General features: G+C 43.8%; 1 protein-coding gene across 1 annotated transcript in view; it reads left to right on the forward strand.

Moving 5' to 3' along the window:
• Positions 1–27,361, forward strand: part of LOC148542096 (CD109 antigen-like) — a 333,340-nt gene that overhangs the window by 285,667 nt on the left and 20,312 nt on the right. The window contains exons 28-31 of the mRNA XM_088470525.1: positions 4,960–5,115; positions 6,855–6,860; positions 11,287–11,352; positions 24,602–24,741. Of these exons, the coding sequence (XP_088326651.1) occupies positions 4,960–5,115; positions 6,855–6,860; positions 11,287–11,352; positions 24,602–24,741 (368 nt within the window). The remainder of the gene's footprint in view (positions 1–4,959; positions 5,116–6,854; positions 6,861–11,286; positions 11,353–24,601; positions 24,742–27,361) is intronic.

Genomic DNA, 27,361 nt, shown 5'->3' on the forward strand with positions numbered 1-27,361 from the left:
TTGCAAAAATAGATTGTCTATGACTGATGTCAAGAGGTTTTTTTTCATTGATGGTGTGGCACCAATGTTGCATCATCGAGGACAGCGTCGATATTGAACAAACATTGATGTCACTGGTCCGATGGCCGAGTACTGTGCTTGTGCAGCACTCAGCCATCGATGGCTAAACCATCAATGTTGTTTTTACGATGGTTTAAAACGACCATCGATGGTACAGCACAGACGGTGTAATGGTTAGCATTACTGCCTCACAGCGCGAAGGTCATGGGTTCGATTCCCACCACGGCCCTATCTGTGCGGAGTTTGTATATTCTCCCTGTGCTTGCGTGCGTTTCCTCCAGGTACTCCAGTTTCCTCCCACACTCCAAAAATATACTGGTAGGTTAATTGGCTCCCAATACAAATTAACCCTAGTGTGTATGTGTGCGCGCATGTGATAGAGAACATAGATTGTAAGCTCCACTGGGGCAGGGACTGATGTGAATGTCCAAATATTCTCTGTAAAGCGCTGCGGAATATGTATGCGTTATATAAATAACTGGTAATAAATAATAAATAAATACAGCTTTCATTGGCCTTCATTTGTGGCAAGTGTGAGATTCATCTAACTCTACACACTCTAACTCTAATGTAAGCATTCATTTTTTTGGTGTACATATGCTGCATATATATTATGAGGGATCCAGTCATAAGGTCAACAGTCAAAATGTTGACAATCGTAATGTCAACATCATAATGTTGACATTCATGATGGTGACATTGTTGAAATGTTGACAGGCATCATGTCCAAATCCTTAGAGTGTCAACATGTTCACGTTGTCGATATGTCAAATTCCGAAATTCCCAGAATTACGCCAATAAGGTTTGGCTGCGGGATGGTAGGGTGGTAGGGTTAGTGTTAGGCACTTGGGGGAGGGGACTGATTAGGGTTAGGTATAGGGGAGAATACCCCCTGGAACGCTGGTGCATCAGATGACTTCACTGGAACTGCTCTACATGTCGACGCTATCAGCATGTTGAGCAGCATGTCGGCATGCTGCATGTTGTCATTATGTCAACCTTGTGTACCACACCCATAAAGAGAGCGAGTCTTGTTGAGGTAGACAATGTAATAGCTGATCATCTTAATAATTATTTTTGTTCAGTATTCACTACTGAGAGAGAGGGAAAGGGGCCACAGTTAAGTTGCAGGTGTAATCAGAAAAATGAGGTAGGAGCAAGCACATTTACAGAGGAGAAGATCCTAACAGAACTCTCAAAACTGAAAGTGGATAAATCAGTGGGGCCTGATGGGATACATCCAAGGATACTAAATGATCTTAAAGGGGTGCTGGTAACACCAGTTACAGAATTATTCAGTCACTAGCTACTGGAGTAATTCCAGAGGACTGGAAAAAAGCAAACGTTGTCCCACTGCACAAAAGGGAAGCGAGGAAGAGGCAAGCAACTACCGACCACTGAGCCTTACATCAGTAGTTGGGAAATTGATGGAAACACTCTTAAGAAAGAGTTGTAGATTATCTCGAATCCAGCAATTTTCAGGATCCCAAACAACATGGATTTACTGGGGGGAGATCATGTCAAACAAATCTTATTGATTTTTTTGACTGGGTGACTAAGGAAATAGATAAAGGGGGGCCATAGATATAGCTTATCTAGACTTTAGTAAGGCTTTTGACACTGTTCCACATCACAGACTGTTAAATAAACTGGAAAGCATGGGATTGGATACAAGTCTCAAGAGGGAAATGTTACCAGTGGAGTACCTCAGGGATCTGTTCGTGGACCAGCGCTTTTTAATATCTTTATTTGTGACATTGCAAATGGTATTGAAGGGAAACTATGCCTTTTTGCAGATGACACAAATGTATGCAACAGGGTAGACACACCAGGAGGGGTAAACAAATGATTTATGATCTAGGTAGACTAGAGGAATGGTCAAGAATGTGTCAACTACAGTTTAATGCCAAAAAATGCAAGATCATGCACTTGGGTCTCAAAAATCCAAAGGCTAAATATAGTATTAATGGCACTATACTGGAAACTACTGAAGAGGAAAGGGATCTAGGAGTCACTATTTCAGGTGACTTAAAGGCAAGCAAACATTGTAACAAAGCAATGAGGAAGTCAAGTCAGATGCATGGTTGCATAGGGAGAGGAATCAGTAGCAGAAAGAAAGAAGTGATAATACCACTGTATAGGTCATTGGTACGTCCTCATCTCGAATACTGTGTTCAGTTCTGGAGGCCATATCTCCAGAAGGATATTAATACATTAGAGACTGTACAAAGAAGGGCAACTAAAATAGTGCAAGGTCTACACCACAAAACGTACCAGGAAAGGCTAAAAGATCTTAATATGTATAGTTTGGAGCAGAGAAGGGAAAGGGGGGACATGATAGAAACGTTCAAATATATAAAGGGTTTTAACAAGGTAAAGGAAGGAGACATTCTTCAAAGAAAGAGAAGTATTAGAACAAGAGGACATGTTCTGAAATTGGAGGGTGGTAGGTTCAGGGGAAATTTTATGAAAATTACTTCATAGAAAGGGTAGTGGACAAATGGAATAGCCTCCCATCAGAGGTGGTAGAGGCTAAGACAGTAGAGCAATTTAAACATGCATGGGATAGACATAAGGATATCCTTCAAAATAAATAAGGATCAATAAGGGTTGAGGTAACAATATGTTTAAAAATGGGGCAGACTAGATGTGGCAAGTGGTTCTTATCTGCCGTCAAATTCTATATTTCTATGTTTCTATATTATGATAACACAAAAGATGTAGGTCCAACTCAGCATGAGCACCTCTGAGCGTATGTGGATGTAGCCGTAGCTATACTTTTAGTTGCATATATTTTAAGATGATATGCAGTCGGATGCCGACGGTCTAAATGCCGACCGTCAGCATTTAGATCCCAGCAAGGGTCTAATGACAGGCGTCCAAATCCCAACGCCTGTCATTTTACCTATGCCGGGAGCCTGACGCCAGGCATCCCGATCAAAGGTAAGCCAGGGCACAAGGCACGGACAGCCGCTGGGGACAGGGTTAGGTTAGGGGCTCCCGGGGGGGACAGGGTTAGGCACCCCCCTGGAGGGTTACGATTAGGCTAGGGGAAGGGTGGGTTGGGGTTAGGCAACCCCGGGGGGGAGGTTAGGGTTAGGCACCCCCCCCCGGAGACTTAGGTTTAGGCTGTGGGGAAGGGGGTTAGGTTTAGGCACTTACAGGGGGGGTTAGGGTTAGGCACTTGGGGGGGAGGTTAGGGTTAGGCACACCTAAGAGAGGGTTAGGAGGAGTTAGGTTAGTGAATAGGAAAATACTTACCTGTCGAGAATAGAACCGCCGGTCTTCCAGCGTCGACATTAGAACCACTGGGCATGGGTCCAGCGGAAAATCATACCGATCCCTTTAAGATACATATTGCCTGCATGCAATTACATTCAAACATTTCACTTCCATAAAGCTTAAATAAATGTTCTACTTTTGGGTAATATTGTTTTGGGTCTGTTTTTTCTGAGAATTTTATTTGAAATGTCTGTTGCATGAAATCTGTTTCATTTTAAGACCTAGTAGAAAACAAAGTCATCCATAATATTATATGTAACGTGCCATTCATCATATTTTTTTCCCTTGTATGTGTGTTTAAAAGTGATTGTACTTTAGATAAACTTTCCATAGTTCAATGACATACAGAGTATTCTAAATTACATATTAGGCAACATTGTTTACTGACAATCAGAAATTGTAAATGGGTTGGTGACACCGAAAATACATTTCTTCTTTGTTTGTATATGCATGGGAAGGTTTATATACTTTTTCATTGCAGAAGAGACTTTCTTTTTGTAGCTTTTAAAACTACATTTAATTGTTTCTGTAGGACAGGTAAAAGTACTCCAAAAGTAGTTACATTTATAGGGTCTATAAGTGTAGTTTTTTTACATAATGTTATTTTTTCCATTATGAAGTTCCAAATTATAAACAGATGCAGAAGTTCTCGAGTCTGTGTGTTTTGAAGTCTCTGGACATTTGGGTTCTATTTTTACAGCAACATATCTCCCAGCTAAGCCATCATATACTTCCATGTGTAAAAGAAAGTGCACCCATTTTTTGAAAACTGTATTTTAATATATTACCATGTCCTAAAATTTGATAACTAATCCTATTTGATAATTTAACCATAACAATTTGACACTGTTATCTTTTATTCAACAAACATAAGCCAAAGTGAAGAAGTCATGTGTGAAAAAAGTACACCCATAAATCAGTAGCTGTTAGAATCCCTTTTAGCAGCAATAACTAGAAGTAGTAATTTTCTGTATGAGTTTATCAGTCTTTGAGCACCGATTCTGTTCTTTGGTGTGGTGTTTGGACATTTCTTTGTGCACAACTCTCTTTAGGTCCTGGTACAACATGTTAATTTGGTTGAATTTTGAACCTTGACTTGACCATTCCAATACCCTGATGATTTTCTTTTTTTCAGGCATTCAGTTGCATATTTCTTTACCATTGTCTTAGCTAAAACTACCTTCTTTATTGAACTGAAAGCAAAAAGTGTGCACTTATTTTTTTCACACGTCTTCTTCATGCTGGCTTACAGTATTTGTTGAATAAATAATGACAAAGGAAAATCAGTATTGTACGGAGGAGTGAGCCAAAATTCCTCATAAATGAAGTAAGAGTCTGACAAATATAGAATATTATTACTTCATGATATTGTTGCTTAAGGTGGCTTTGCAAGCTATTAGCATATTTATGTTGAATTAATAATGGCAAAGTAGAATATTTTATGAGCTACTTGAAATCAATGTTTGCAAATTTTAGGACTTTTGAGGATTAGATGATTATTAATGATGTTTTTATTTTCACCACTGCTCCTACATTGAACCAACCTCATAGTCCCAAAGAATTTATGAATATATTTAAATAAGGTTGATTTTGCTTACAGTTGCATTTTTTTTACAGGATACTATAACAGCTTTGCTGGCAATGTCTTGTTTTGCATCTAAGTATTCTGTCAGTAAACCGGAGCTACACATCTCGGTGGAAGGAAACCAGATGAATTCACCTATAAGTTTTAGAATCAATCCTCAAAATCACCTGATGCTTCAGACTAAACAGGTGATACATTTAACATTCACTTTTCTAGTCCTCTTCAGAGGTAAAAGATTTGCAATTTTTTTAATGCTTTTAGATGTAAAATCACACAAACGTAATGGCGATGAATACTCTATGTATATATAAAATTATGTTAATTTTATTATTCTAAAAAAATGTTTGTAACTATGTTACAGATAATAACAGTTGATCCAAGTAGCACAGTGGTTCCCAAACTTTCTCAGTTTGAGGCACTCTTATGGTTTCCATAATTTTTTCAAGGCACCCCTAAGCCAAAATAATTACAGAGTAGTCCTGTTTTTTAAGTAGTTATATCAAAATAACATAATAAATATTTAAAAAAATTGGAGACAATCAGAATGTCTCTGCACATGCAATCCAACATATATAGCCAGAAAATAGCAAAATACAATATATCAAGTATTATTAAACGTATATATTATTTAATCCTAAAATCACAGTAATTTATGTCTGGCGGTGCTCCCATAGAGTATGAAATAATACTACTAGGACCAAAAGAGAGAAAAAAATATTTTTTTCTGGGGGCACAACTTATTCTAAATCAGCTAAAAACATTTTTTTTATTTATTATACACAAGGTTACAAAAAACACCAAAAATGATAACATCAAAAAATAATAAGGTAAATCAAAAGAATACCCATATAAAGACAACATTATATCATGTTAGGGCAATCCTAACATTTGTCACTTTCATGTGCATATATGTCTAGCCTCTGGAGAGAAAATGTCTGCGTGACTTTAAAATATTCAGACAGCAAAATATTTAACCACAATTAAATAGATAATGTATCACCATATATGTTATACGTTAAATCAATATTAGAGTACATGTAATTCATCCCCTACCAGGTATATATATGTTATAGATTCTGACATGACATATTAATAGAATTTCTCACATGTACAGTATATATCATAAGTTGTGTGAGGACATGTACACTAGAAAACAACAAACTCTTTTATCCTATAATTAATAAATTACCAATTGCCAAATAATAAGCCAGTATAAATGTTGAAACTGGTCTGAAATCAGTATGTAAAAATCTAAAGAGGTAAGAAAGTAAATGTCGTAAAAGAATTGCACAGCTGTATGAGTGACAATCTACTTTTGATCATTTGCTCATGGCATCCAATGATGATTGAGTGCTCTCAAACTTAAGTGGCAGTTTTAATTAGAGAGAAAAAATGATAGTTAGTGGTTAGTGTTAGAAAAGACTGACTAATGAGGGTCATGTATCTGCTTTCAAATCTCTTGCTTCGGTACGTTCAGGGGAGAAATGATGAGAGTACATAAAGAGATCCTCTAAGTCAGTGTATGCAGCTGTATCTGCTGTCAGACATACTGTGTCTGGTTCCTGCAGACCAACTCCGATAAGAATGCAGTAAGGAAGTGTAAGAAATACCTCTGTATATGGCAGTGGGTGAAGCAGTCTAGGGTTCCACGCCCTGTGCACAGTGGGAGACCCTATTCCGACAATACAGTTTCACCCTCAGGCTTGGTCACGGGTAGTACCGGGTCTGGGATTGAGTTCCCCATTAATCAGGAAACAGGGACTAATTATGGTCCTCCATTCGTCAACTGGCCGGAGCTTCCTCCAATCTGGGTGGGGTAGGTGTGTCTCATCCAGATTTACTATGCCTCTGGGAAGAGAAGGTGTGTTAAACCACATTGGTTTGTAAAATGAGGGTGAATAGCCTATCACTCATTTAATACAATGAGTTGCAGGTAAACCATCCTATCCGGTGGCCCAAAGTGTTAAAACTCGCATTCTTGAACATATCGGAAGTATCAGAAATGCAGCAAAGGACTTACAGAAAATGAAGAAGATAACATCTGTTGCGAGATATTTTCATCTGACCCATAGCGGAATATATTAGGAGATTAAAGCATTTGGATTGGAGAGAATGAAGGTAGGCATTCAAGGAGGGGATCTTAACAAGGCATTTCTTAAAAAAGAAAGTTGGATCTTTAGATTAGGAAAATTAACCCTGAATGGCCTAAACGAATATAACAGCTATGGTGCTTTCCTATAGTAGATCATGTCAGATATGAGGTCGTTGAAGACCTCACCTCTCGTCTCTGCTTCTACCCTGCCTTCCTTCTGATATGATATAACTCTTATAGATGGATGCTAAGATGCCCTATATATGTTGATAATACAAAATGACTATATACATCTCCTGTAGATGACGTCTGTGATGATACTGTATACCAAAAGTAGGACTCCAAGCTTTTTTTGTCTGAAACGTTTATGTCCCCTCAGTCACACTGACCACCATATGTCAAAACAATCTGTTAGCATCTGTGTGATAAAGACATGAGTGGCATGTCAGCAATCCATATAACTGATGGATGAAAAAACGATCTGGGTATATTTTTCAGACTTCTATTTAACAGATAGGTACTGTACAGTTGAACTTAGACAAGTACAGAATATATAATTATAAAATATACCCTAGATTAATCCGAAAGGAGTGACCAATAAAAGGATATTAAAATATTCTATGACACATATGGACATTGGAAAAAAGGGGGGGATGGGCTACACATCCTAATTTCAACATAATAAGAGGTGCTACCATGCTGAGACCTGTAGTTCTAATGACGGGGCACGGAGCATAGCTCCGCCACCGACAAGCCATGATCCCCCCCGGTTCTGATTGGCCCACGGGCCAGTCAGTCATGGAATAGGGATGACCTTCGTTTGGTGAAGCCATCGATTGTCATTCATTGCATAGTTGATTACCATCGATGGCCACTTTATAATTTGCCATCGATAGTAACCATACCAATGGCCATCCCTAACTCATGCCACTCACTGTCATCACATTTATGTGATGATCTGTAGAATGAAAGATAAACATTCCATAAGGGTCATGTCCAAATCCTCACATAGGAGTGTAGACAGTCCATTAGGGTACATGTCCAGTCCCCCCACATTGCTGTAAAGACAACCCATAAGGATCATGTCCAAACCCCCACTTTGGTGTGAAGACAGCCCATAAGGGTCATGTCCAACCCTCATATTGGGGGATATTGAAATAAAAAAACTTATACTGGGGGTAGTTTAATTCACACACAGTTGTGCAGTTATTTTACAATATTTATTTTCTTACCTCTTTAGATTGTTACATACCGATTTCAACCAGTTTCAACATTTATACTGGCTTATTATTTGGCAATTGATAATCTATTAATTATAGGAAAAAAGAGTCTGGTGTTTTCTAGTGTACATGTCCCCACACAACTGATGATATATACATGTGAGAAAGTGAGATATTCTATTAATATGTAATTTCAGAATCTATAATATATATACCTGCTGCGGGATGCATTACATGTACTCTAATGCTGATATAATATATAACATATAACATATATGGTGATACATTATCTATTTAACTGTGGTTATGTATTTCGCCATCTGAATATTTTAAAGTCACACAGAAATTTTCTCTCTAGAGGCTAGACATATATGCAAAAGAAAGTGACAAATGTTAGGATTGCCCTGGAAAACTAATATGATATAATGTCGTCTTTATATGGGTATTCTTTTGATTTTCCTTATTATTTTTTTGATGTGATAATCGTTGTTTTTGTAACCTTGAGTATAATAAATGATAATTATTTTTAGCTTATTTAGGATAAGTTGTGCCCCCAGAAAAGAGTTTTCTTTCTCTTTTTTGGTCCTACCTAGAAGTATTTTAAAAAAGAAAGAGAAAAAAGAAAGAAAAACTGTGCTATTCTTACCCCTCTTCAATTGCCCCCTTCGCCTCTCTCCCTTTGACCCCTCCATGTCTCTCCATTTGCCCCCTCTGTCTCTCCCTATGCCTCCTCCATGTTTCTCCTTTTACCCCACATATCTCCAGTCTCACTTTGCAGCCCCCTCTATTAGTTTCCCTTTGCAGCCCCCTCTATATGTCTTCAGGCTCACTTTGCAGCCCCTTCCATGTGTTTCCCTTTACAGTCCCATGCATATGTCTCCAATCTCACTTTTCAGCCCCTTCCTCCATGTCTCTCATTGCAGCCCCCCAACTTTACTAACCTTTAGTAGCATTTAGAAAAGTGAGGGGGTTTTAACCCCCTATTGTTCCTCAGCACACTGAACCATACTAGCTACAATGTATGAACACTATATGGTAATAGAATTTCAGAGATATTGGTTGCGTGCATTTGCAAATACATGGGAAGCTGCTAAGCCTCGTCACGGCTTCTGTGTCACTAGCAGTCCCTAACACTAACGGGTTCATGTCCATGGCACAGAGCAAGGCCAGGGTGCTCTGTGCCAGCGCCATTCCTTTTAGCTCCTCAGATCTGTCTCTCCATTTGCCCTCCATGTCTCTCCAATTGCCCCCATGTCTCTCCCTCTGCGCCCTCCATGTTTCTCCTTTTGCCCCCTCCATGTCGCTCCCTATGCAGCACCCTCCACGTGTCTCCAGTCTCCCTTTGCAGCCCCCTCCATGTGTCTATAATTGCAGCACCTTCCATGTGTCCCCAGTCTCCCTTTGCAGCCCACTCCATGTGTATCTCTTTGCAGCCCCCTCCATGTGTCTCTCTTTGCAGCCTCCTCCATGTGTCTCTCTTTGCAGCCCCCTCTATGTGTCTATAATTGCAGCACCTTCCATGTGTCCCCAGGCTCCCTTTGCAGCCCCCTCCATGTGTATCTCTTTGCAGCCCCCTCCATGTGTCTCTCTTTGCAGCCCCCTCCATGTGTCTATAATTGCAGCACCTTCCATGTGTCTCTCTTTGCAGCCCCCTCCATGTGTCTCTCTTTGCAGCCCCCTCCATGTGTTTCCAGTCTCCCTTTGCAGTCCCCTCCATGTGTCTCTCTTTGCAGCCCACTCCATGTGTATCTCTTTGCAGCCCCCTCCATGTGTCTCTCTTTGCATCCCCCTCCATGTGTCTATAATTGCAGCACCTTCCATGTGTCTCTCTTTGCAGCCCCTCCATGTGTCTCTCTTTGCAGCCCCCTCCATGTGTTTCCAGTCTCCCTTTGCAGTCCCCTCCATGTATATCTCTTTGCAGCACCCTCCATGTGTCTCCAGTCTCCCTTTATAGTCTCCTCCATGTGTTTTCATTTGTAGCCCCCTCCACGTGTCTCCAGTCTCCCTCTACGGCCCCCTCCATTAGTTTTCCTTTGCAACCCCCTCCATATGTCTCCAGTCTCCCTTTGCAGCCCCATCCATGTGTTTCCCTTTGCAGCCCCATGCATATGTCTTCAATCTCCCTTTGCTGACACTTCCAAGGGTCTCCCTTTGCAGCCATCACATCCATGTCCCTCATTGCAGCCCCCCTCTTTACTTACCTTTAGTAGCATTCGCCAGCGCCATTCCTTTCAGCTCCTCAGATCAGCCAGGACCCCATTCAGCAACAGGTAGCCTCGCTGTCTGCTGCTTACCACCGACAGTTCCTGCATGCTCTCATCCTACCCCCCCGTTCCACTCACCAACCAAATTCCCTCCCGCCATGATGAAATAAAAAAAAAAAAAGATTCAGGCAGCTTCTGGGTAGCCTCGTTAGGCCACCAGCTGCGGCATCCCAGAGTGCTGCGGCATCCCAGAGTGCTGCGGCACACAGATCGGGAATCAACGGATTAGCATATTAGTGTATGTATTGGTATTCTTTTGATCTAACTAAGCACTTAAGAAGTGGATTGATATTAAGTTCCTGATGCATTTTCTAAGGTGCTTTAATAAACTTTTGTCCAGTTTGACAGCAGTCTAATCAGGGGTGTATCTTTATTCCAGTAGCCCAGAGGCAAGATAGAGTTTGCACCCCCTATAAAGTATTACGTATAACAATCCGTAACATTTTATTTCTTAAATGAAATCGTCCTAACTCACAATGCCACCCATTGCTGTTCCTCCCTATTTCTGATGGCTATATTTCTCTGAGGTTGTGTGTGTGTGTATACATATATGTATTCACACAGCTTTTGTATTCTATAGCCTCTATTATTTGAAACTCTAGAGTTCCTTGTTCCTACAGCTACAACACTTTTTTAACACCTGTTTGTTTTATGGTAAAACCATAATTTGCTACAAATGGAGTCGCTTGTTGAGTCAGGAGTCCTTTATTTTACATTATCTATCGCATCACTTTTGTATTAGTCGCTATTTGTGAAACTGATGTTAAAAACTTTCAATTCCAGATTGCTACTGGTCAAGATATCAATGTTACAGTTAATGCAGAGGGAGCTGGATTTGCCATAGTGCAGGTAAATTTATGTTGTTGTTTTTTTTTATGAATTGTTAAAATTAGCATGTAATGCTGACTAACTTCTTAATCCTTCTACAAAACCTTATACAGGTTAAGTCTCCCATATCCAAAAAGCTTGGGACCAGGGGTATTTTGGATATCGGAATATTCCGTATTTTGGAATATGTGCATATCATAATGAGATGTCTTGGGAATGGTACACACATCTAAACACATAATGCATTTATGTGTTATATACACCTTATACACACAGCCTGCAGGTAAGTTTATACAATATTTGTAATAATTTTGTGCATCAAAATAAGTTTGTGTACTTACATGAAATTCATTTTTGTTTCATATACACCTTATACACACAGCCTGAAGGTTACTTTATACTATATTTTTAATAATTTTGCGCCTTAAACAAAGTTTGTGTACATTGAACCATCAGAAAGCAAAGGCTTCACTATCTCAGTCATGCTAAAAATATTCTGTATTTTGGAATATTTGGATATGGGAGACTTAACCTGTACCGCTCTCTACATCTCCGACCACATCTCTATCGCTCCTTCCTGATCCAAGAATCCTCTGACCAACGCCGCTCCTCAAGCCTTGTCACTTCCTCACTCGCCTCCCAAGATTTCACTAGAGGCCACTTCAAAGCACTCACTTACCCAGCCAGACTCTCTGTCAGCCTCCCCAGTTTGAAATGTGCCCTTTAAAAGTACATTTTCATTAAAGCGTACCAGCCCTCTTAAATGAATACTTCTCCAATCCTCCACCGTTTATCTTTTCAAGTTCTCCCTGCAAATGTTCATCCCTTCCCCTTAGTATGTAAGATCTTACATGCAGGGCTCTCCTCCCTCTTGTTCATCCATAGCACACTTCATGTCACCAGTGCTCTTCTCCCTTGTTTCCTTCTCCCCCTCAGTAACAGTGATCCTAACTGCTCATCCATCTATTGGAGATTTTTATATATATATATATATATATATATATATATATATATATATATATATTGCAAAAAAGCGTCTCTCAACTGGACTTGAAAAAGACAGTTCTCTATTCCAACATGTTGGATTTTAATCTGTCTTCAGGGAACAGATTGCAATCTATATAGCAAGCAAAAGGTGTGGCAGTCAGATACATTAAATGATGCTAGTCAGGTATATATGTTGATGTTTCAGTCGTATTACTTGTCTTCAGGATATCCTGAAAACAGTTAATACATTTGAAATGTCGATATACAGTATATACTAGAGATGTGCGGGACCGATTCTCAGAGAACCGACAACAACCAAATTTAGGGGTTTAGAGTCGAACCGAATCGAGTTCATAATCACTTTGGGGTACTAAGCTGAACCTGAGTCCCGTTTGGATCTTCCCGCGGTTTAGAACTCGAAGTTGAAAGCCTTACTATGGTTTTTTTATTCCGTGCTTACAGGCCAAAATGATATTATTTTAGCTGTTTTTTCTATTTTTTTTTACACGTGATGGTGGTTTTGCAAAACCAAGACCAAAACACGACGGTGAATCTGGATCCAAAACACGGGGGCCGGCGCATATGCCTAATGTATACCTAACTAGTATAATTTAATGTATCTGAGTGCAGGATCATCCATGTTGTGGGGGCAGCAGATCAAGGTATCAAGCTTATTGGAGTGCTGGACATATGGATTTTATATGTACTGTGTATATATATATATATATATATATATATATATATACACACACTGTAGATATATAAATATATATATCTGTCTATCAAGTACTGTGCAAAAGTTTTAGTCAGGTGTGGAAAAAATTATGCACAATAAGAATACTTTCAAAAATAGAAGTGTTAATAGTTTATTTTTCTCAGTTAACAAAATGCAAAGTGAATGAACAGAAGAGAAATCTAAATCAAATCAATATTTGGTGTGACCACCCTTGCCTTCAAAACAGCATCAATTCTTCTAGGTACACTTGCACAAAATTTTTGAAGGAACTCGGCAGGGAGGTTGTTCCAAACATCTTGGAGAACTAACCACAGATCTTCTGTGGATATAGGCTTGCTCATATCCATCTGTCTCTTCATGTAATCCCAGACAAACTCGATTATGTTGAGATCAGGGCTCTGTGGGCGCCATATCATCACTTCCAGGACTCCTTGTTCTTCTTTACACTGAAGATAGTTCCTAATGACATTAGCTGTATGCTCGGGGTCGATTTCCTGCTGCAGAATAAATTTAGAGCCAATCAGATGCCTCCCTGATGGTATTGCATGATGGATAAGTACAGGTACCTGCCTGTATTTCTCAGCATTGAGGACACCATTAATCCTGACCAAATCCCCAACTCCATTTGCTAAAATGCAGCCCCAAACTTGCAAGGAACCTTCACCATGCTTCACTGTTGCCTGCAGACACTCATTATTGTACCGCCTAAGTACCCTTCAAGTTATTCAGTTTTATTATGTGATGTCTTCCAATTCCGTCCAGTGGAAGGCCAAGAACAGGCTTCCTGGGTCAACTTCTGCCCAGCACTATGCCATGAGGTCCGACCAGGACCACTCCATTAGGCATCCCAGATCACTTGCCAGCTCTCTGTGATGTTTACATCCAAATCTATCCAGTGGAAGGCCCAGAACAGGCTCCCCGGGTCAAAGTTCTGCCCAGTGTGCACCAAGTGGCGGTCCGACCTGGACCTCAACCCACTAGTATGTCTTCTGGGATCCATTGTTACCACTCTGTGACGTTTTCATCCAAATCCATCCAGTAAAAGGCTCAGAAATGGCTGCCTGGGTCCGAACAGGCTACCTGGGTCAAAGTTCTGCCCAGCGCACTATGCTGTGAGGTCCGACTGGGATCCCAACCACTCCGTTAGGCATCCCAGACCAATTGCCACCCCTCTGTGAAGTTTTCATCCAAATCCATCCAGTGGAAGGCCCAGAACAGGCTATCAGGTTCAAAGTTCTGCCCAGCGTACACCAATGAGAGGTCCAACCGGGACCTTAGTGTCCTCTGGGATCCAATGTTACCACTCTATGAAGTTTTTGCCCAAGTCCATCCTGTGGAAGGCTCAGAACAGGCTCCTCGGGGTAGAAGTTCTTCCCAGCGTTCATCAACGGGAGGTCCGACCAGGACCCTAAGCCTCCTAAACCCTGGCCAAGATCCAAGTGGACCACCTCGCGTTTGTTTCTTTCCAATTGGTGCAGGGGTGTCTGGATGCATAACCAGACAGGCAAACAAACAGACCAATTAATTTTATATATAAGATTTGTCGCATTGTCGCTCTATGGACTAATAGCTTACTTTTTTGATGCTAAATAACTATGTAAGATTTGGCAGCTTTCCCTTGAGAGCTGTGGAAGATATTCACCAACAGACAAACTTCTTCTTTCATATATATAGTTGATATGATCCTGGGTTGCAGTATTTGAATGTATACATTTTGTTGTGAAATTGCAAAACACCAGTTTCCATAATCGGATGTGCAGCCCTTCTATTAAAATAAAGTAATTGAAGTAGGGAACCTTTACTAGTATGCAAGACTGGTGGGGATTTTGACATCCAATTACTTAAAATGCAGATGTGTCCTCATGTACTATTGCCACAGTCTCACCAAACAGCTCTTCTAGGTGTGCCAGGTCCAGTGCGACTCAGCTTGTGCCAAGTGGTTTTTATGAGTCTTTTTCGCTCAAATATGCGCCGTCGCAAAATGATGCAACAAAACCACTGAACGAGACTGTAGTGATTAATTTAGTAAGCAACACTTGTACATCTGGGGATGCGGTTAAAATACAGATGGAGGGGATTCTAGCGGTCAGAATGCCAGTACCGGAATCCCGACACCTGTCAGAATCCTGTTGTTGGCATCCCAACCGCCGGAATCCCGAAGGTAAGTACTGAGGTTAGGGGGAGAGATAGCGTTAGGCACTAAGGGAGGGTTAGGGTTAGGCACTAAGGGAGGGTTATTTATGGGGGGTATCCACTAAGCGATTTAAACAAGCGTTTGCACGATAACGATGTCGTTATCGTGCAATCACTTGCAAATCGCGCATGCATCGGGCAGGTTTTGGACGGAAGCGATGCGCGTGCCCGCGGGTCGCTTCCAACATCGCCCGTACATGCAGGTCAACCTGACGATCTCGTCAGGTTCTGCACGTGCGGAGATGAGGGATGTGCCGAGACTGAACGAGTGAACGTTCAGTCTAGGCACATCACTAGCTATACAAACGACAGCACGGTTAAAATGTCGCAATCGTGCTGTCGTTTGTATATCGCTAAGTGGATACCCCCCATTAGGCACTAAGGGGGGAGGGTTAGGTTTAGGGTGCAGGAAGGGGGATGTAGGTTTAGGCACTAAGGGGGGAGGTTAGGGTTAGGCTCCAGGGTGGGAGGGTTAGGTTAGGTAGAGGGGGAGGGTTACCATACTGACCGACAAAGTATCAGTATTCTAACCCTCTCAGGATGCTGGCATCGGGATTCTGATTGCCGGGATCCCGAACACCGGCATCCCATACCCATCATGTACATCTGTGTGTGAATGAGTTTGAATCTGTATATGAAGTACTACGATGCAGTGGCTGCTGTTTTTTTACACACCAAGTTCTGCTGTGGTTTATCTGCGACTTTGAACATATTTAAAACTAATTCCTGTATGGTTAGAGTCGCTGCTCGATGTCTCTGGTACAGTTTGAGTGGTGTTTTTCTGTGTCTGCAGTGTGAATAAGATTCAAATTTAATGAAAAAGTTGCTAAGCTAGACCCCTCGACGCGGTTCTTTCACGTCAGATGTCTCTTCCTGCTTGGTGTATCGAGGCTAGGTATACGAGGACTCATCTGTAGCCTTCTTAGAAACTGTCACAAGATGGCGTGGAGGATTATCGGATGACCTCAATGCTTGGATAACAGAAAACACTTCCCTTAGATTAACCAATGTTTACTCCAAATGAAACCAGTTTGGTCGGAAGGGACCACTGAAGGGAGGATTACCTTAAGTCTTAAGTGTCAGAATCTTTGTAAATAATTTATAAACAGTATTCCAAAGGGATATTGACCTATAATAGCCTGGTAGTTCAGGATCATGACCCAGTTTTGGAAGAACTGGGTTATGATAATAATTTAAAGGAAGCCAGGACTGTACCGTGTTTAATAATAGAATTAAATAAAATTTTTGGAGGGAATCACAAATTTTATGAGAGTTTTATAAAATGTGTGCCTTTGATGGTTTTAAAAGCCTTAGGGCCTCATTCAGAGGCAGTCGGAGGATGCAAGCGGTCGCTCAGAAACCATCAAACAGAGGCGGCCGGTCAGGATGCAAGCGGTCGCTCAGAAACTGGGCGGCCGCTTGCATCCTGACCGGCCGCCTCTGTTTCGGTCGTTAGGCTGTGGGTTTACACCCACAGCTCTAACGACCGCTCGGGTGATGGTCGCGATGGTCAGAGACCATCGCGACCATCGGGGCTTACGACGAGACCCTAGTGTAGGGTCTCACTTGTCGTAAGCCCCGGAGAGCTTCTGGCTCTGTCAGTGCCGGAAGCTCTCCAGTGACATCACTAGTGATGTCAGTGGGGCCTCCCCCAAACGGTAAGCGTTCCCATGGGAACGCCTCCGTTTGGGCTGCCACCCCCCCGGCCCGCCTTCCAAACGACAGCTCGCCTCCTTTGGAAAGAGAGCCGCTACGACCGGCGCTGTCGGTCATAGCAGGTCTCACGCATGCGCACGAGGGAGCCGGCTCCCTCGTGCGCATGCGCACTGGCCAAACATCGAGGCGGTCGTAGACCGTACGGCCGCCTCTGAATTAAGCCCTTAATCCCTTTAACTACTTCAATGATAAAAGGGGCAGTGAGAAGTGATGAATGGTGGCCAGTCAGAGATTTTGGCCCAAAAATCAGTTTTTTTAACCTAATTTATGTCACGCTGAGAATATAAAGAATCATAAAAAGATTTTAAAATTGCTAAAATATATTGACCCTCTTCCCTGTTTACAATGACCATCGGACCTCCGCATGAATATAATCATCGTAAAAAGTCGGGCATTATGCAAAATATTTGAAAGGTGGCGGCCTGTTTTGTTCCCAAAACCTATGAAAATGATAGTCTCTGAGATAGGTAATGTATTCCCCAATTGCATAACATCATTCAAATATAATGTCTTATGTGCAGCTGTTGGAGAATATTTGAATTTTTGGTAAGCATCAGTAATCGCTAGCTGAGGGGTAAGAATTGCAGGTCACGGCTGGCTCTACCATTAGGCAGGGTATGTGGCCATCTGAGTAATTCCCCCCATTCAGGAGCACTGCTCCGTAAGGGCAGCTTGATGTCATCAATTCATGCTGCAGTTATACTTACTGGACTGTGGAGCCACTCGAGGAGCCATGCAGGAAAGGTCCACCGCGCAAATAATGTTCCCAGCAGGTAAGTTTGCTGGAGCTAGCGAGGTGGGCAGAAATGTGCTGTGCTGTGAGAGGGGAGGGGAGAGGGATCTGTGCTGTAATGGTAGGGGGGCCTATGCTGTAAGGGGAGAGTGGTCTGAACTTTGTGAGGTCTGTGCTGAGAGGGGTCAATGATGTGAGGAAAGAGAGAGTCTGTGCTGTCAGGGTGGTCAATGGTGAGAGGGCAGAGGGGTCTGTGCTGAGAGGAGAGAAGTGTCTATGCTGTGAGGGGAGGGGGTCTGTGCTGAGAAGGCATGAAAGTCTGTGCTGAGAAGCCAGGGAGATCTGTGCTGTAAGGGGCTCTGTGCTGTGAAGAGAGGGGGATTTGTTGTGTGATGAGAGGGGATCTGTTCTGTGATGGAAGGGGAGTCTGTGCTGATAGGACAGATATGTGTGCTGTCAGGGGGGATCTATGCTGTGAGGGGAAGGAGGTCTGTGTTGTGGGGGGTCTGTGCTGTAAGGAGGGGCCTATGCTGTGAGGAGAGGGGGTCTATGAGGAGAGGAGTCTGTGCTGTGAGGAGAGGGGTTCTGTGCTGAGAGGGGAGATGGGTCTGCTGAGAGGGCAAAGGGGTCTGTGCAGTGAGGGGAGGGGGTCTGTGCTGAGAGGGGAGTGGTGTCTGTGCAGAGAGAGGTTCTGTTCTGTGAGGTAAGAGGGTTCTATGCTTTCAGCGAAAGGGTCTGTGTTGATACGAGTATGTGCTGTGAGGAAAGAGGGGTGCTGAAAGGAGAAAGGCATCTTTACTGTGAGGAGAGGGGTGCTGTGCTGAGAGGGCAGAGAGGGGTGCTGTGAGGGGACAGTGGGGTGCCGCGGGGTAAGAATGGTGCTGTGGGGTGAAAGGGGTGCTAAGAGGGGTGTTGTGCTGTGAAGTTGGCAGTAACTGGGTTAGTGTGTGTGCTGTGAGGGGCTCAGTGTACTATGGGGGGCATGAGTGAAGCAGGATGGAGGTCAGTGTGCTGAGTGAGTGAGTGCTGTGAGAGGGCTGTGAGTCAATTTGATATGGAATGTACTGGCAGTGAGAGCTACAGAGGGGGCAAACAATGGGGCCAAACTTGGGATATCTCAGCAAAAGCTAGCAAAAATCAAATGTACTATACATACATAGCCAATGTTTCAAGGCTGTGGCGGACCATTTATTCAGGGGCATGAATCAGAAATGAAAATATAGTGCAATGGATTGTTTGAGGGAGGGAGGCCCCAAAACTGGTATCTTGCCTAGAGCCCCATTAGCTCTAAATCTAGCTCTAAGTCAAAATTATTATTCATGTCTGTACTCTTGCCATGTTGCTTCCTGCATAGTAGAGTTGGCAAGATATGAAGGGAATCACATTGAAGATAAGGTCCCTTTTTGGGAGATAAGGCTATAGATATCCACACCAATGCATGCTCGGAGATACATATCAGCTCAATCTTTCGCAAGTACATGATTCAAAATAAGGAGATAATCAAGCTTTGAAAAACAGCCGTGGACCACTAACAAGTATACTCATCCACTAACAAGTGGTATGTGTCCCATTTATAAGCTGATGGGCAAGGAATACTGAATTTGGGTGTTGGTGTTCTACCAAATTAGCTGCCTGTCTAGAGAAGGTGATGAGACTAAATTAAAATCTCCACTCTACAATTCAAAGAATAACATATTTGAAAAGAAATAGTAAAGCAGACACAGTGACAGAAGGCGGCTCTTATATATGATCGCAGAGTAAGTATCAAAATAGTAAATGATAGCAGTAACATAATACCTGAACCGCAGACCATGAGGATAGCACCAGCAAGGGACAGCAGCAACCAAGCACATATACATTAGACATAAGAAACAGAACAATAGAAAACCTGAACAAAAAGAATTGTAACCGGGGAGAGAAACAAATTCCTCTGCGGTGTATTATTAACACGGGCTTCCAGTTGTAAGAAGGGGAGTAAACTCATAAGGATGAGCAAGGTATAGCAGTGAGTAACTTCCAACAGCCAGTGCAGAGCCTTGCCAGGTATAGGAGAGCAAATTTGCGACAAATGTTGAGCATAAACAGGTGAGAATTCCCTCCTCACTCTAGTCACTTCGGATTCTTGAAACAGGAATATTTTAATGTAATTCCAGAGGATGTTGTAGGTTTTTTCTGGACGCAGTCCAAATTGCCGCCTCATAATTAAGGCAATGAAAAATAACCACACGGCCTACTATCAGTAGTATAGTGTGGCGGATGAATGCAATGAGCTCTCTTATTGACTAAATCACCACAAATAGCGGTATGGCATTTATGATCAGTTACTGTACATACTGAAACACTTCCCCCACACTTTACTTATTGGATAAGACATAGTGTTACCTGCTGCATTTGGACTTTGATAGCCCAGGCAAATGTATCTGCTTAGTCCTACAGAGAGATCATGGTTTCCCTAATAGCTATAATGTCATAAGTAATAGTGGACAGATCTAGATGTGTTGGGGAAACGGGGGAGTCTGAGTGAGAGGTCTCATCGACCTTATTAGGAAACACAGCAGCCATGCAGGGATTAGCACATTTCTTCTCCTGACGGGCCTTCTGTTGTGTCACCAGTATCCAAGGCAACAAAAATCTGTCCATGCAGGTTAAATGTGGTCACTGGTAGCCATGCAACTTGTACATGCCGAAATGAGGCCTGGGATTGGTCGTGAAGCGGTCATTCACATAGCAGCAGATATTACAAACATAGGTAGAAATCTACCATGCTCCTGGCGCTAATAGTAAATTGAATGAGTCGTTAATCGTGATCTGCAGCAAATGTTGGGAGTTTCTACATCAGGGTCCATAGGGTATCCACAGGATACCTTGGGGTATAGGTGATGACGTCAGGCATCGGGCACCATAGAGTTAAGTTTTCCAGCCTCCCAGGATGCACTAGGGTCCCCCTCCTATACCCCGCCCCCGAGCCAAGGCATCTCAGCTTCGTTGGTGCCCAGCTCGGAATCGGAGCACCTGTTTAGAGGGGGGCTAAGAATAGCCCCTGAAGTTTCTTCAAGGAAGCTGTGGCTGCACATCTGGGAGTACAGCATGGACAGTCACTGCTGACGTCCATGCCATCTCCCCTACACCCCGCCGGTACCAGAACGCCGGTACTGATCCTGGGATGCTGATAAGTATCTGGGGTCACGGCTAGCGGTGACCCCAGATGCTTCGGACCATGGCCGGATTCAAGGGGAGCAGGTAAGCAGTGGGGGTCCCGTGGTGGGTCCCTGCTGAGCACATGGTCCACAGTCCCCAGGCAGGGGGCTCCCTGGGGAGTGGCTGCAGCGTGGAGCCAGGTACTAACCTGCGTTTCCACTACCCCCCTGGGACAGCGGGGCGCAGCTGAGTGGCAAGCGCTGCGGCATCCCAGGGGTCTCTGCACTCGGCGATGAGGTTGCTGGGCTCCATGGTGTCAGTATTCGACATGGTGGAATATGCCCAGTTTCACTCCAGACCTCTGCAGCAATTGATCCTGTCCAAATGGAATGGACTGCCTCAGAGTCTCAAGTCCCAGACGATGGTGCTCACTCCGAAGGTTCGCCTGTCTCTAGCCTGGTGGTTGCAGACGACCCTCCTCAACAAGGGTGGTCCATTTTGGGTGGCGAACTGTGTCCTGTTAACAATGGACGCCAGTATTCGGGGCTGGGGAGCTGTCATGGGTCCACACTTGTTCCAGGGCAGGTGGACTCAGGCAGAAAAGGAGCTTCCAATAAACATCTTGGAACTCCGCGCGGTTTTCAATGCTCTCCAGCAGGCACATCGGGTTCTCCAAGGTCACCCCGTGCAGGTCCAGTCGGACAACGCCACCACCGTGGCCTACATAAATCAACAAAGAGGAACCCGAAGTCGGGCGGCACTCGCAGAGGTGTCCCGCATCCTGGTCTGGGCAGAGCGCAATCTCCCGGCAATATCAGCAGTATTCATCCCGGGAGTCCTCAACTGGGAAGCGGATTTTCTCAGTCGGCAGGACGTACATCCGGGAGAATGGTCTTTGCACCAGGAACGTCTTTCAACTTCTGGTGGACAGGTGGGGTCTTGCAGAGATAGACCTCATGGCGTCACGGCACAACAACAAGTTAGAGGTGTACGCGTCTCGAACAAGAGACGAAAAGGCGTCTCTGGTGGATGCTCTGTCCGTCCAGTGGACATTCCAGTTTGCCTATCTCTTTCCTCCGTTTTCCCTTCTTCTGCGGGTGATCCGGAAATTCAAACAGGAAGGGGGTACTCTCCTGTTGATAGCTCCCGAGTGGCCCAGGCGGCACTGGTTCTCGGACCTTCAGAGTCTGTCCATGGACATTCCTCTGCGGTTGCCGCTACGACCGGACCTGCTATCACAGGGTCCTTATCTTCACCCGGACCTGGCTCGGCTGTCTTTGACGGCGTGGCTGTTGAGACGGCCATGTTAAGGTCCAGGGGGTTTTCCAGCTCTGTGGTGCAAACCATGCTAAGAGCTCGGAAGCCATCCTCTGCAAGGATATACCATCGTGTGTGGCATACGTTCTTCCAGTGGTGTCGACCGAGAGGTTATGCCCCTCGGGAGTTCCGTCTGTCTAGAGTGTTGGCTTTCCTACAGACGGGGCTAGACCATGGGCTTCGCCTTGCTTCCCTGAAAGTGCAGGTGTCTGCCCTGTCAGTCTGGTTCTATCGTAGGATTGCTGCGCTCCCTGATGTGCACACCTTTATGCAAGGTGTTCTGCGCATTCAGCCACCTTTTGTTCCACCGGTGGCTCCTTGGGATTTGGCTGTGGACCTGAGAGCTCTCCAGGGACCGCCGTTTGAACCACTGGGCTCAGTGGACCTTAAATGGCTTACAGCTAAAACAATATTCCTTTTGGCCATTGCTTCCGCCAGACGTGTTTCTGACTTAGGGGCTCTCTCCTGTAGACCCCCTTTTCTGATTTTTCATAGGAACAGGGCGGTGCTGCGCACTCATCCTGGATTCTTTCCGAAAGTTGTTTCAAGCTTCCACATCAACGAAGAAATCGTTATGCCGACTTTTAACTCACCTGATCTTTCAGTGGGTGAGGCCACTTTGGATGTTGTGCGGGCCTTAAGGATTTATGTTGACCGCACTTCTTCTTTTAGGAAGTCGGACGCCTTGTTTGTCCTCTATGGCTTCCGTAAGAAGGGTTGGCCTGCTTCAAAGCAAACTTTGGCAGGTTGGATTCGTATGGCTATTTCAGAAGCTTATCTTCATGAAGGCCTTCCAGTTCCTTCCTCTGTGAGGGCACATTCCACTAGGTCTGTGGGTCCTTCGTGGGCAGCTCGACGTAGTGCATCTGCAGTCCAGATCTGCAAGGCTGCCACGTGGTACTCTGTCCATATCTTTGTGAGGTATTACGCGTTTGACACCTTTGCCTCTCAGGATGCTTCCTTCGGGCGGCGGATTCTCCTTTCAGCACAGGAGCTTCCCCACCTTTAAAGGATACTGCTTTGGGACATCCCCAAGGTATCCTGTGGATACCCTATGGACCCTGATCTAGAAAATATGAGATATGGTAAGAACTTACCTTTGTTATCTCTATTTCTACAAAATCCATAGGGTTCCACAGGACTCCCGCCCTGTCGCACCTGTGCTGCAGATGGGCTTACTCTGGTCACCGTTTTTTTTCTGTCTCCCTCTGGTGAGAATGTGATTCTTGTGTGTGTCCAGATCTTTCTTCTCTCTCTTCCTTCTCCTCCGGCCTATGGCTTGGTACGTAACTGAGATGCCTTGGCTCGGGGGCGGGGTATAGGAGGGGGACACTAGTGCATCCTGGGAGACTGGAAAACTTAACTCTATGGTGCCCGATGCCTGATGTCATCACCTATACCCCAAGCAATCCTGTTGAACCCTATGGACTTCGTAGAAATAGAGATAACAAGGGTAAGTTATTACCATATCTCTGTGTATGCTCCCAAAAGTAATTATATCAAGCGAACAACACAATCATTGCGCTAAGATCACAGCTGACTGATGTAATGATTGTGCGTACAAATGTACAAAGTAAATAGTTGGATGAATAAATCTTTACTGATATATAATAGCATGTATAAAATACTGAAAGATCATAGCGATCTAACCATGGAAATAAAAAACATAAAACACATATGACATACAATGACAGTTTGAAATAGAACTCTGGCAAATAAAAGTCTGATGGAGATATAAACTGGTAACATGTGGAAAAGTTCAACTCCAGTTATTTGTAACAAGTTATTCCTTGAATATATCCTTGTGTGGAATAATTAGCTGTTAAACTTTTGCTGCATTCAAACATCCGTTTTTGAGTGGAGATATTAACTTAGAGTAAGTACCTGTGAGTCAGATGAAATGACAGTGAGCTGCGCTGGCGTCCCAATGTGGTAAGCAAGCTCTGGTGTCCAGGTGTGTAGTTTGAAACTCAGGATGAATGAAGAATGGCCTTGTGAGATTCTGTGACCGCTGGCACAGGAGCTGTGTATCGTGTCCGATAAGAGATCCTTTTCTCTCTGTGGGGAGTGGATGAGAGAGTTTGTCTCGCCGCTGTGGAGGGCTGAGGGCAAGTGCTCTGTGCGCTGCGGCTTCAGCTGTCTGTATCTCTACGATTGGTTAGCTCTAAGGGTTTCTCCGTATAACAGGTGTGGGAGAAAGCAGCAGGAGGACAGGAGGCAATGACGTCAACGCGTTTCGTCTCTATTGGCTGGAGACTTTTTCAAGACAGACACTGAAACATCGACCCGCTTGCAAGCGCAATGCGCTCGCAAGCGGGTCTGAATCAGGCCCTAAGTTATGAATTGCACTTGCTATTCTAAATAAACCTACATGTGAAAATAAGAAATTTCTTATATTGTTTGTAACACAGTACTGTACATTTAAGTCATAACTTTCTTTTCCCCTTTAGCTTCACATCATCTATAATTTGAGAAATTCTGTTTACCGTAGAACACGGAGATCAACTACAAATAAAGAGTCTTTTGATTTAGGAATAACTGTGCATGATAAGAAAAATATCAATGCTGTCACTTTAAATGTGTGCACAAGGTATGTAAAGATTTTCAAAAATGATATTCATTAATTGAACGTTATGCTGTAATTTTTATAGGCTTTATTATTTCACAGACTGACATTTGTGATTCTGACCATATGCTGCAATATCACAGAGTATGTGGTCCATAAAAGTCTATGATAGATAATTATAGCCCAATAGAAAGTGATTGTATAATTATTGGGTATGTTGGTAATTGCTATTGGAAGGGGACTACAGATCACCACTAGTGGTCTCCATTTGTGGTCATGTTCCGACTATAGTAACAGTGGCGTAACTCCCAAAGGCAGTAGAGTCATTGGACTTCTGGTGCCAGCTGTCTTGGGGGGCACTAGGGAGCAGACACAGCACAGTGGGGGTACAAGGGCACACAGATAAAACCACCTATAATCCCTGCCTGCGCACTGCTGATCGCTGCAGCTGCTATCTATGGGGTCCCGGCAGCCGCAGTCTCATCTTCATGCAAGTTTTAATTATTGCACCTACTGTTGAGGATGCCTAAAGATTTGTGACATGGCACTTGTGACATCATGATGCCGCGCCGCACTGCTAAAAGGCTGAGGAGCCACTACCTGAAGAGGAGCAGATGTGGCCAAAAGACCCAGGAGAATGTAAGTGTCTGAGCTGGATCCTAAGGGATGTGGAGGCTGGAGTTGTGGAGACACTGTGAGGCAGGCTGGAGCGACACTGGGGAGCTGGAGAGGCAGAATGGTGCTGTCTAGAACTGGAGAGACACAGGGGGACTGGAGAAACAGAAGGGGGGGTACCATCATCTATTATGCCTCCGGGCACCTGGCATGAACTTACGCCCCTGTAGAGTAACAGAACTGCCGGGAGTGATCTGAACACTTAGCTCAAGTGTCTAAACAGCTTTTTCTCATCCAATTTGGACACCTATATACTTGACTTTAGGTTATTCTTAGAAGAAATAACAAGAGTTGTGGTTGACTTTGAATGCTTTCAAATTGCTAATTCGCTTTATTGGTGTGCTAAACCTGGGTCTGGGTAACTAACACAGGGTGTTTCACTCACTATTGGCCCCAAAGTTTGTCTTATAACTTTTAAAGTAATTGACGTAATTCAGTGAAATGTGACACAGACACAGACTTACCTTGGCCTATGAGAATCATGAGGAAGTCAGAGCAAGTGTTGAAAGTGTTTGCCATTAGCATCCAGGCCAGCTGTTCACCAGTCTAGTCAGCAGCGCAGCCAAAATTCAAATAGGAGAGCCACACCAACTGCCAGTGAGGATGCCAGTGAGGATATAACCAGTAGGGATGGCAGTTGGTGTGGTTCCCCTATTTGAATTTTGGACTGTGCTGCAGCCCCACCTCAGGAGCCGCCACTGCTAGTCAGTAGGTATTCCTGCTTCTGACAGTGGTGTTGTGTACTGTGGCGTCCTCATTCATCCTGTCTGTGTGTTACGTGCCGAAATGAACACAGCTGAACAACGCATATTTATTGTCCATATATACTGGAAAACAGTTGATACAGGCATGCCAAAGACAATTTATTGAATATATCTATATTTGAATAATTATACATGTCAAAAAGCTTTGGGGCCAATAGCGAGTGAAACACCCTGTATATTTATAATAGGGTGTTACAAAATTGGTATTTTTCTTATACAAGTTTATATCTATCAGTAAACCCTTTGTTGTACAGATGTATCCTCACTCGTCTTTGCTGTAGCCGCGACAAACAGACCCTCTTGGCACTCCTGGTCTCGTGGGACTCTTCTAGCGCCGTGCATATTTTTTGCCAAAAATGCAAAAGGACTAGGACGCTCCAGGAAACTGTGCTGATTAATTATATATATGCGACACTTGTATATCTGTGTGTACCTGAGTCTCTCAATAAGCATGCAAAGTGCTACTGTACAATGCAACGGCTGCAGCTTTTTTCCATTCCAAGTTTCATTTACAGACCCAGTTGCACACAGATATACTGTACAAGTGTCCAGGGCCGGCCCTAACCCAAATTTTTTGGTAAGAGAGTATATTTTTTGGCGCCCCCAGGCATATTGTTGCGCATGCCCAAACACATTAAGCAGCCATGGTCTCATGGAAAAAGCCATAACCATGACACACACCTCTTTCTCGTCACTCTGGGAACAGTCCTTTCCATTCCATATGCACCTTAATGCAGTCCCCCAAGTAGTGCCCCTTATACAGTACCCCCAGTATGCAATGCCACTTACTCAGTAGTGGTCCCTCTTATGCCGGCCCCAAGTAATGCCCCTTATACATTGCCTCCAGTAGTGGTCGCCCTTATGCAGGCCCTCAGTAGTGATCCCCCCTATGCAGTGCCCCTTATACAGTGCCCCCAGTAGTTGCCCCCTGTGCAGTACCCCTTGTACCCCAGGAGTGGTCACCCTTATGCAGTCCCCCAGTAGTGCCCCCAGTAGTAGTCCCCCTATGCAGTGCCCCAGGAGAGGTCCCCCGTATGCAGGATACCAGTAGTGCCCCCAGTAGTGATCCCCCCTATACAGTGCCCCTTTTACAGAGCCCCCAGTAGTAAGCCCCTTATATAGTCCCCCAGTAGTAGTTCCCGCTATGCAGTGCCCCCAGTAGTGGTACCCCCTATGCAGTGCCCCTAATATAGTGCCCCTAGTAG

The sequence above is a fragment of the Taudactylus pleione genome, unplaced genomic scaffold, assembly GCF_031769625.1.
Source record: "Taudactylus pleione unplaced genomic scaffold, aTauple2 ptg000015l, whole genome shotgun sequence".
Classification (NCBI taxonomy): Eukaryota; Metazoa; Chordata; class Amphibia; order Anura; family Myobatrachidae; genus Taudactylus; species Taudactylus pleione.